The 12378-nt window shown below is 39.7% G+C and overlaps 1 protein-coding gene across 1 annotated transcript in view; it reads right to left on the minus strand.

The window, feature by feature from the left end:
- Nucleotides 1–1946: 1946 nt before the first annotated feature.
- Nucleotides 1947–12378, minus strand: part of Smp_143910 (hypothetical protein) — a gene marked incomplete at both ends in the record, with an annotated part of 96332 nt that continues 85900 nt past the window's right edge. Inside the window, 2 exons of the mRNA XM_018797763.1 lie at nucleotides 1947–2309; nucleotides 7173–7240. Of these exons, the coding sequence (XP_018652773.1) occupies nucleotides 1947–2309; nucleotides 7173–7240 (431 nt within the window). The remainder of the gene's footprint in view (nucleotides 2310–7172; nucleotides 7241–12378) is intronic.

Here is a 12378-nt window from a genome sequence, read left to right on the forward strand (position 1 = left end):
TCAGTATTCATTTATGGTAATGTCCAACTTCAATCAATCTATGATCTTACGCAGCCCTTCATTCATTATCTGAGATGGATAACTGACTCACATTCGACATGGATTGAACTCCACTGGTTACAACTTCTCACTTGAACTCCGACACATCTATCTTGAAGCTAGTCACTAGTGAGCATATGAATATTATCAGAATGGGGAATGGCAGAGATTGTAGTATTTCCAAAGTTCAATTCACGAGTCGATCTAAGCTGGACCACTATTGAAAACCTGGAAGCACTAGATGGTTGTTTCGTCTTAATATGGCACTCCTCATGACATGGAATGTCCTTTATTGAAAGTTAACCACTGATTCACTTTAAACTCAAAAGTCAGGTTTAAACCTAATTGCTGTGATGTAGAATTGAGTTATTTATTAATTTCTTTGAATATATTTATCTCATCCACTTCATCTTCGATCTCAATCAGATATCACTTTATAGAACTGTGAAGAACATCTTACTATTAAAGGTATATGTTCTCTGTATTATCTTCAGCAAAACATGTGAAAGCCTGCTATTCTATCTTTCCAATATACATACCTTTGCACGTACATGCAAATCGATATAGGCAGTCAATGATGACATGTAACATGGAGAAGATCAGAGATGTATCTACGTGGATGATAGTAATGATTTAAGGATTTTATTTAGCTATTTATTTCTCAATATTATACCTTTCATGTACCTATGAAGAGTGTTGCTCTGGTTGTTAGAAGGTGTATCGGCCTCGTGACTTCCGAAAAATTTCGACTTTTACCATGAGGCGTCATAATTATTCCTTCAAATCCCAGGTCAGAGTTTAAATGGTTTGAATTATTTTTTCTGGTTAGCGTTTTTTTTAGCGAGTTAGCTTTTCTACGGTATGGAGTCGCTAACCTCATGCCTAACCCTCCTCCTTTACTCGGGCTTGGGACCGGCAGTAACTCCCGGAGAGCTACAGGTAGACCTATCAAGCTACTATATTATTTGGGATTAGGATACACTATTAGAGTGTCCAATGGATTCCTTTTCATTTATTTCTAAAAGTTATTTACAACATAAACTCGAATCATAGCATTCTTACAAACTATTTCAATGGATTTATATTGAGGAAAATAGCTACCGATATTCTGTCTTCTCATGGATATAAGTTCAATACAACTTATCATTCTAGTTCATCAATAATGACGATTTAACTGTTCATAAATTTTAGCCATCCAACCGACAGAAACGATGAAGACAATATTTTGTAAAGACAAATGAAAAGCCACTTAAGCTTAATCGGATTCAGCTAATTAGATAAACGGTAGATAGTGAGAAAACAACGCTGATCACATTTGCTTGGTTCATATAACAAGAAAATAAGACCGAACCAATCGGATAAATAATGTTATATAGTTGAAATCATGATTCAATTGAAGCTAGATCACAATGGAAAACCTGAAAGCACTGGATGGCCGTTTCGTCCTATTGTGGAACTCCTTAGCAGTGCGCATCCACGATCCCGTCTCGCGAGACTCGAACCCACGACCTATCAGTCTCTCGCGCGAGCACTTAACCACTAGATCACTGAGCCGGCCGGTATCCAACGGTATTGATGTCTAATTTCAACCAATCCACGAAATTGGGCAACCATTCACCGGCTCAGTGGTCTAATGGTTAAGAGTTCGCGCGCGAGACCGATAGGTCCTTGGTTCAAATCTCGAGAGGCGGGATCGTGGATGCGCACTGCCAAGAAGTTCCACGATAGGACGAAACGGCCATCCAGTGTTTCCAGGTTTTCCATGGTCATCATAAAAGAAAACATTTACAAAGACGATTTTTCATGTATTATTATTAGTTCAAGGTAAACATAGGTAGTTTGATTACAAAATTATAAAGTGTTAAAGTACTATACACTGGAAACCATTTTCTTTACTTCTGTTGGTACTATGATACTTCTGTAACAGCACGTCGCCATAATGCAGCCATATATATCCATATAGATAGAACTGGTCCTGGATATGCTTTCACATATACATTTAAAGCAAATTGTACATTTAATGAATCTGAATGTAACATACGTAATGAAGTTAATGATGGTTTTGGGCTAAATACTGAATCTGATATGTTATTTAATGTCGTTTTAGAAAACCCCATAATTGAACTTCTTTGTTGTATCAATTGACTACGATCTATAATATCAGGTACTATGAATTCACTACCAATTAATTCATGAATTCCTTTTGATTTTACTCTAGCAATAATTTCATCAGGTTCCATATATGAGAAATTCATTGGGAATCCATAAATCTAAATGTTAAGACATGGTAAAAAAAGTATTAATCAACACTATGTTCGATTAAATGATATAAAAGATTCATTAGCGTCATTATGAGTGAAATTTTAAGTCTGAGATATAGTGGTACTACTCGATTACCTAAATCGAAGAAGGTATGAAAAAGTTCAAACTCCATAAATACTGGACTACCTTTCTTTCTCAACCGACTTACTTATTTACTTACGCATGTAACTCCCAATGGAGCATAGGCCGCCGACCAGCATTCTTCAACTCATTCTGTCCTGGGCCTCCCTTACTAGTTCTATCCACTTTTTGTTCATTATTCTCATGTCTGTCTCCATTTCTCGGTGTAACGTGTTCTTTGGTCTTCCTCTTCTCCTTTGGCCTTCAGGATTCCATGTGAGGGCTTGTCTTGTGATGCAGTTGAAGGATTTCCTCAATGTGTGTCCTATCCACTTCCAACACTTCTTCCTGAATTCTTCCTCCGCTGGATGGGATCTGGTTCGCTCTATCCCACAGTAGAATGTTGCTAATAGTGTCTGGCCATCGGATCCGGATTATTTTGTGTAGACAACTGTTAATAAACACCTGTATCTTCTGGATGATGTCTTTCGTAGTTCTCCAGGTTTCCGCCCCATACAGTAGAACTGTCTTCGCATTTGTATTTAAAATTCTGACTTTGGTGTTCGTTGACAATTGTTTTGAGTTCCAGATATTCTTCAGTTGTAAGTACGCGGCCCTTACTTTTCCGATCCGCGCCTTTACATCTGCATCAGATCCACTGTGTTCATCGATGATGCTGCCCAGATATGTAAAGGTTTTCACATTCTCCAGAGCTTCTCCGTCAAGTGCATGCTGTATTGTATCGGAGTCTTGTCTTTCCCTTTGTTTATATTGAAACCTACTGCTACTGAGGCTACTGCTACACTTATCGTCTTCTCCTGCATTTGTTGTTGCGTGTGTGATAAAAGAGCCAGATCATCTGAACAGAAGTGAATGATAATTGATTACTTTACAACACTCATCCTCACTATATTCATAACCAACTGATGTAAGGTTGTAAATATTAACCGGAGTTGAACTTTCGGAACCGTTGTACCTGAAGTTATTTATATTTTTGTTGTAAAATCAGTTAACACTTGTATTATTGTTTCTTTTGTATTCCCGCTATTGTAAGCCTTTTTGAGATACATAAGCTGATGATATTACATTTTATAACTTTCTTAAGTTATTGTTATTTTTTTACGGACAAATCACATGGTTCACTTCCACCTACAGCGTAGATGTTTCGGCATTCCAGATCATATGATAAAAATGCTCTCCTATAATTGTAGGCTCCACCTTCAAATACCCTCGTACGGTCAAGGGTTTGGAGACTACATTCTCTCTCTCTTGAAATGCACTTACATGGTCACGTGTATACAGCCACTCCCACAGAAGTCCTACTGACTGACTTCTCGCAGCATGGATGTTATTTGAGAAATTGATAGAATGAAAAGCGAATGTCCGACGCTTTGATAGGGTCGGTGGACACGGATGGTCTACCTCGGAGGGTTGGAAAACCCTGTGCTCATACCACAACCTGTTTCTGGCTAACATTAACTACCGGCACAGTCATTGCCGATGTTGCACCTGGCATCCTCTCTCTGCACCCCAAGCCTGGACAAAGATTGATCACATCTCGATTAGCTACCGCTGGGGTGGTCATGCACAAGACATCCACTTATTTTGCAGTACCTATCTGGACTCTGATTATGACCTTGTTTGCGATAATCTTATCCTACTTTTCAGTGGCCAACAAATTCATTGTCCTAAACTGACCGATGGCAGTAAATTAGTTGAAGCTTCTGTAGTAACTAAGTATCAAACCGAGTTACGTTCAGGGCAAGCTACCATCCTACCGAAAAGTATAGATGAACATTGTTTGAAATCGCATGAATCCATGAGAATGCCGAATAAAGTCGCTTGCAGCCTTGCAAAACGTCCTGCTTATAATCACTGGGTTCTCACAGGCTCCTCACAGCTCATCAAAGCCCGTCGGTCTATTCCGGGTGACATCGAGTTTGGCCACAAACGACGACTGTTATGTAACGAAATTGGACAAAGCTTGTTTAAAGACCTAGATGGCTGATAGTCGGAGCGTGTCAATGAGTTCGAAGCAGCAGCTGCATCTGGTAACTGACGGAAGCTCTTTCAACTCATCCGGGTCACTGGCAACAAGAAGTCTGGTGTGAGCGAAGATGACTGGATGCCAATCACCAACATTTATCGACGTCTTGGACAATGGGCAGTGTTTTGAGGAGCAGTTCAACTGGTCGGGTGCCCCGGTAACATCAATCGGACTGTTCCGCCCTCCATAGCCTGTAACAACTGATCCATCAAACGAGTCGGAAGTCAGCAAGGAACTTTAACTCTTGAAGTGCTACAAATCACCAGACCCAGATGATTTACCTCCGACTTTGTTTAAAGATGGCGGTGACTTTCTGGGTAAGTAATTGATTAAGCTGTTTTCAAAGCTCTGGCAATAAGAGAGTGTTCCAACATCATGGAATGAGCCCATAGTTGTTCCTATCTTTAAAAAAGGTTCACGTCATCTCTGCAACAACTGTCGAGGGATAAGTCTACTTCCGATTGCGTCCAAGCTATTGGTTTACGTCATACCTCGTAGACTGTTGAAAAACCGAGAAAGACGGGCTCGCGAGGGCAGGCTGGTTTTCATTCTGTTGGAGGATGTATTAATCACATCTTCACCCTCCATCAAATTTTAGAACACCGTCATACCTATCGCAGACTAGCAATCGTAGTGCCTGTTGATATCAGGACTGCCCTCCATTCGTTGAACAGGACTGTTCTCTACGATTGTCTATTGAAGATGGGCGTGTCTGAGAAGTTTACTAACATCTTAAAATGCAGTCGATGATATTCTGGAAACAGCTCTGATGGATGTAAGTAATGGCGTTGTGGATCTGTTGTCTGAAGATAAACTTCTCAACCTTGAGTATGCGGACGATATTGTCTTGCTGTGCGATAATACCCAAGCCATGTAATCCGCACTTAATCAGTTGGCAATCAGTGTCTATAGGTATGGTATGTGCTTTGCGTCTTCGAAGTGCAAAGTACTTTCACAAGACTGGCAGGACCCTGAGCCTGCAATTACCCTGTTTAATAAGCAAATACAAGTAGTCGAGGAGTTTGTGTATTTGGTTAGCTGCATATATGCTGGTGGTGGCGTGAGTGATGAGTTCAGTTCACGTATAGCGAGAGCTATAGCGAATTATGCAAATCTACGCCATCTTTAGTGCCTTCGTGATGTCAGTGTGTCTGTAAAAGGTCAGACCTACAACTCGTGTGTGAAAACAGTTTTGCTATATGTTTGTGAGACCTGGCATCTCCGAGTTGAGGATGTTAGACGACTCAATGTGTTTGATCATCGTTGTCTCTGAAGGATTGCTGACATCCAGTGGCAGTACCATGTTAGTAATTCAGAGTTTCGGCATCGTATGTTCCGGCGCAACGACGATAATTCAGTTAGTGTCATTATCTTGAAACATCGTCTTCGATGGCTTGAATACATCTTACGAATGTCGTCCTGGTGAATTGCACATCGTGCATTATTTGCCGACGCTGGGACTGGTTGGAAAAAGTGGAGAAGTGGTCAGTGTATGACATGGTGTCGCGGTATGAAAGATGTACAGAACTGGCTTCCGTTGATCCTTCACTACTCCCTGATTGGGGTCCTACCACTACTTCTTCACATTCTCAATGTTATTGTGTGGCCCATATGTATTTGATTCCCTATTTGTACGAATGTTTACATATTCAGATAAATAAATAAGTTGCAGGTCCAAACATAACTCAGAAAACTGTTTATTTATTTATTTATTTATTTGAACACATAAACACATAAACTACAAAAGAAACTGGCTACTGTTAAAGAAGTAACTGTTTCTATACCATCAGCATTGACAACTAAATTTGCTGGAGATCAAGCTCCAAGTTTGAGATCGATTTGTGAACAGTGTGAAGGAGTACATATAAGATTTGCAAATAATAATAATAAAAATACTAAAGGACAATCAAATAAATTAAGCCATATGGAAATAATTGTACTTGGACCAGAAAAAGAAGTTCAACAAGCATGTGCATTGTTAAATCAACTCAACGCAAGAGTATCACAATTATGTGCTGAGGTAAGCTTGACACAGCTAAACAAACACAGAATTATCAATGACCATTTCTCATTAACGAAAAAAATTAACTTATAATAAATATGTATTTTCAAGTAACCAACGGAAGAAGAGAAAATCAAATTAAATATTGGTACAAAGGGGCACCGAATACGTATGCACCACACAAATCTCATTTGATTTGTATGAGGGCTGTGATACTGCCCGGGTGCCCAGACTGAAGCAGGTGGTTTTCTTAATGAGCTACAACCAGAGCCTTTGACCTAAATGTCTGACCCACAAGGCAGTGGAGCATCGTAAGGAGATGCATTCCCATGGTAGCCGGTGACCAACGATTGATTGATACCCTATTTGTTCCCTCACGATACTGGAGCCTATGTGCACCGTTGGTTTGGAATCAGGGTTTGCAAACTCACCTAGGTGAACTTTCCATGTCTTTTAACCCGGTCAAAGCGCCAGACATTCGCTTTTCGTCCTCTCAATTTCGTAGACAACACCGTTGCCACGAGAAAGTAGTGAGTAGGGCTTCCCTTGTGGAGGCTATATACGCGTGGCCATGTGAGAGCATTTTGAGAGGGAGAGCGGATTCTCTCCACTCTCGGCCGTACCAGGGCATTCGAGGGCTGTTTTTTACCATCATAACACTAATAGCAATCATAAATTAGATTCTGCGTTTATCGGACTTACATAATATTTGTTGGAAATTCGATCAAGTAATTGATTTAATCCATCATAGTATGCACCATTATTCTTTTCTAAGCTAAAATAGTAAACATATACATTACAGATAGTTCCTTGAACTTCTTTTCATATTTAAAGCAATAAGTCAATTTGATAAATTTCCATAGTGTAATAAGAAGACGATGATTATCAGAACTCTGTAATGAGATATTAGCGTAATACAATTCAAACAATCAGATCATATCTAATATACTTGTTAAAAACATTTATATAGTTGAAATCATGAGTCAATTGAAGCCAGACCACTATAGAAAACCTGGAAGCATTGGAAGGTCGTTTCGTCCTCCTCAGCAGTGCGCATCCACGATAAAAACATTTACATATAAAAATGAATGGTCAACTAGACTGGAAATGAGGGGTAAGAGGAGACAATAATAATAATAATATCAGAAGTGGGTTTTGTGGATATTTTTAGTAATTTTATACTTTAGCTCATGAGTTAATTGAAGCTAGATCACCATGGGAAATCTGGAAGTACTTGACGACCGTTCTGACCTGTTGTTGGGACTCCTCTGCAGTACAGTTACACAACCTCGCCCGCGAGATTCAAACCGAGGACTTATCGGTTTCGCGCTCGAACGCTTAACCCCTAGACTACTGAGCCGGCTGGCATACAACGGCGTTAATGTCAACTATAAAATTACTAAAAATCTCTACAAAATCCCCTTCTGATATTAATATTATTATTATCATATAATTCTAAGTAGACGAGAAGATGGCTCAATCAAACGATCCATTTTTAGAAAACCGACGTGGATAGACCAATACCTTAGTTATTATAGTTATTGCCCTGTGCAATACAAACGGGGTTTGATATGTCTATTTGACAGGCTTGATCGTATTTTCAGAGGGGTTTTTGTGGAGATTTAGTGTATTTCATAGTTTAAAGCATGAGTCAATTGAAGCTAGACCACCATGGAAAACCTGGAAACACTGGACGGCCGTTCGTCCTATTGTGGGACTCATATTTGTACAAATGACGTTATTGATGATGATGTTAGGTTGTTAACCAAGACATTATTGGGAAATGACTATCCACTTAAACTCATAAATAGATGGAAAGTTCATGGTACAGTGAGACCTACTGTAGCCTTGACAGAAAAAAAAATCCTGTCTACATCACTTCATAATTTAGAGGTGAAAATTAGAACACATATGAGCGAACAATTGTTTTCAATTAGATCGTCATTAGGCTTTACTATAATATACATGAATATCATAGCACATCTAATTGATAGTGATCATAATGTAGATCAATCGAAATCATTTCAAGTGATCTATCGTATACCTTCATCATTTCCTAACGGAGTTCGTTCCCGTCTCTTTCATATAGCAGAAGCCATAGGAATTCATACATTTCACCCCAATTTATGTGTACAGAAGAAATTTGTAACCCCCCTATCCCTTCCATGACCCGACATAACAAATGACATCTTTCATTTTGTTATCATATGTTTGTAATTTTCCGCCTCTTTCTGTTTGTATTCTTCACTATCTAATTATTTACATACTACTTATTACGTAATGATGTTATTGTTTTGTGATCACTATTCTATGTCTATTTACCCACATTTGACCCCCTATTTCCTATGTTTAACTATTGTTAAGACATTTGTCATCAAAATTTAATATTTTTACTACTATCAGTACACCTATCTTCCCATTATCAACTTTTACTTTTACCTATTATGCTCGGTGACGTATTCTATTTCATAGTTAGAATCATGAGTCAATTGAAGCTAGACCATCATGGAGAACCTCGCTCGAGTGCGAGACTGATAGGTCGTGGGTTCGAATCTCGTGAGGCGGCATCGTGGACGCGAACTGTTGTGGAGTCCCACAATAGGACGAAACGGCCGTCCGGTGCTTCCAGGTTTTGTTTGGTGGTCTGGCTTCAATCGACCCACGCTTTCAACTATGAAAATAATAAATCTCCACAAAAATCCTTCTGATTAGAAAAATTATTGTTCATTAGATGAGATTTTTTTTCTCTGTACGAAATCATTTACTTATACCTGAATATTTGATATACCTTAAAAAACGTTTACGGAATAAGTGGGCGATAATCATATTATTATTATTCATCTCAAAGGAATTCTTGATAGCTTCATCCTCTGACCATTCCTATGGAAATAAGGAATTGAAACCGAAAAATTTAAATCAAATTGTGGGTGGCCCTGATAATGGCGTTTACTCATTTTCTTAAAAGTTCCAAATACATGAACAAAGGGGTTGTTATGAGTCCGTTATGGAGCCGTACATAGGACAATGGACTCCATGAAAGTGTGGAAATGGGCCTTAAACAATAAAAAAATCAAACGTCCCTTTACATGGACAACAGACGTGAATAAGTCCATTAACATTTAGGTTTATTGAATTTTAATTGACTGTTGTTCGCCGTAATGCTCATCATAATCACGAGTGTAATCCTCCGAGGTGCAACAGTAATTATTGGATACGCAGGTTAACGGAGGCTGAATTTGAAATAGTGCGATCACCTGTAATCCTGAGGAAACTGGTGCTGCCTGATGGATTCGATCCCTTGTCACTCAGCTTCACAGTCAGAAACGTTACCACTGAGCTACTCAGACCGCGAACGACCTCCTGTGGGACTGAGATGTAATCATAATTGATTGATCATTGAGTGGTGATCAATGTCATGCGTGTCAAGTCCTTCTGCTGATCGAATGATATCGATCAAGTTGCATGGATCACCACCCAGTGATTAATCAATTGTGATTACATCTCAGTCCTACAGGAGGTCGGTCGCGGCCCGAGTAGCATTCGATATTATGCACTTTGCCAACCAATTTTAGGGAAAGCTTCTGAACGCTAGAAGTTAATAATATGCGCAACATAGTGTTTTCACAGGCCAACCTTCCTGGTAAGCAATGTACCTATTTATATTGTAAACATTCGGTGGTTACGCCAAGTAGAATATTCACATCATGTCATTTGGTGAGCTTTGTGATTACCGATTAGATGAAGATAATTGATTGTTGTATTTCTTCTTCACAAAGGCCGATCGAATGAATTTGTCAAGTCGTTTTTTTGGATGTTGTAGTGGTAGTTAAATCACGAAAACTCTGTTAGTCTTCGGCATTGGATTAAATGGACAGATCCAGATAAAGGCTCTCAGTCATACATTAACATCAGATCACGATTGGAGACGCCGTGCAGAACGTCCACTACAAACGCTAACTCGATCCACGATATATTAATGCTCTACTCAAATATATCTTCGTACATACTCGCTTCTGTCATTTGACTTCACTAGGTGGGTATGATTCATAAGAGGTGTTACTGGTTAAAGCATTGCCAAACTTCGAACACCTGTGTTATCTTCATTGGTGAGCTTAACGTGATCTGGTACACCAACCTATAAAATGTGAGTGTTCCTTTTTGGAATTTCATAAATCATTGCTTTATTTCAAATTTTATACATTGTGATATTTTTTCGAGTTTTCGGATATATATTTTTTCCTCGTTCATTCTCATACTTGATATTTCACTATGACCGAACAGACACCCTAAGTACTTAATCTAAAGACTATGCCCCCACCTACGTTTCAACTAATGCCCTTCTGGCAAGACAACATTGAAGCCTCGTTCTGCTACACAGAAGCCGACTTGGCGTTACTGATTCACGCGCACAGTTCATCGCGGTTGTAAAGGCATTACCGCGCGATTTCAACAGGTACGTAACATCTAGTATGTTTACTAGTGATGTCTCGGAACCTTACGAAACCTTGAAACGGTAGATTCTAAGACGCGGAGATCTAACCGACCGGCAAAGGTTTGACCAACTCCTCAATAACATTGTAGCTGTAAATAATTCTACAAAATCATTAGCTCTTTAAGTGCTCGACATTGGATGCTGACCACATTGTTTAAGTGGACTTGTTTAACTGAAGGCTTTCGGTCATGCATCCGTACCAGATCACGTTACAACACAGCCTGGGAAACATCTACGATCACTAGCCAGATTAGAGCAACTGCTTCTCGATATATTGGAGACGCATCGAATATATCTTTCCAACCTCTTTGCATCTGACTTCTGATTTCCACTGGTTGGAGAAAGCTTCGAATATAGGTGTTGCTAGTCTCTAGTTGTCAAATTAGAATACCAGTCGTATCTTCAGTGGTGAGCCTAACATGATCTGGTACACCAACCTATAAAATGTGAGTCTGTTCCTTTTTGGAATTTCATTATTCATTGTGTTGCTTTATTTGACTTTTATATATTGTGATTTTTTTTTCGAGGTTTCGTATATATTTTAATCATTTATTTCTCGTTCATTATAATACCTGATTTTCCACAATGACGGAACAGTCACCTAAGGTTTTTAAGTTACAATCTATTCCCCCACCTTCGATTCAGTTAACGCCTTTTTGGTCTGACAATATCGAATCCAGGTTCTGCTACGCAGAGGCAGACTTTTGCAGGCACGGAATCACGGACTCCCACACGCGATTCCTCACGGTGGTTAAGGCGTTACCGCGCGAATTTAACAGGTACGTAACACCTAGTATGTTCACTAGTGATGTTCCCGAACCTTACGAAACTCTCAAATGTTCGATTCTAAAACGTGGAGACTTAACCGACCGACAACGGTTAGACCAACTCCTTAACAATATCGACCTGAAACATGGTTCTGCGACAAACATGTTGCTAAGAATGAGAGAGGTTATCGGCCAACGAACTTTCGATGATGGCCTATTCAGACAACTTTTCTTGTCTAAACTTCCTCAAAAGGTGCAAGCAGTTCTCACCTCGTTTCAAAACAACGCCGTAGACGAACTAGTCACATCTGCCGACCACATCTTAGAAATCACAAAATCTACGATCTCAAAGCCGACCGACACGAATAAGAATTCTTTGACCTCGGCGAACGCTAACTTCTGCGCCGGTGTCGACGAGGTAGCGAACTTTCGTGGTCACATTCGTGACATATAACAGACGGCTGTGTTCTCCGGCTACGGTTGCCGTTAACGCGTCACTCGCCTTGGACTTCAGGTAATTGCAGATCTTCCTGCAATTTCTAGAGGATTTACCGTACTGGTTGTGATACCAGCACCAGTCGGGGTTGTCTGTCTCTCGACCGCGAGAGACAGATCGCCTACGGAAACGCTCCTACGTAGGGATTTGACC

Source organism: Schistosoma mansoni, chromosome 5 (genome assembly GCF_000237925.1).
Source record: "Schistosoma mansoni strain Puerto Rico chromosome 5, complete genome".
In the NCBI taxonomy this organism is placed as follows: domain Eukaryota; kingdom Metazoa; phylum Platyhelminthes; class Trematoda; order Strigeidida; family Schistosomatidae; genus Schistosoma; species Schistosoma mansoni.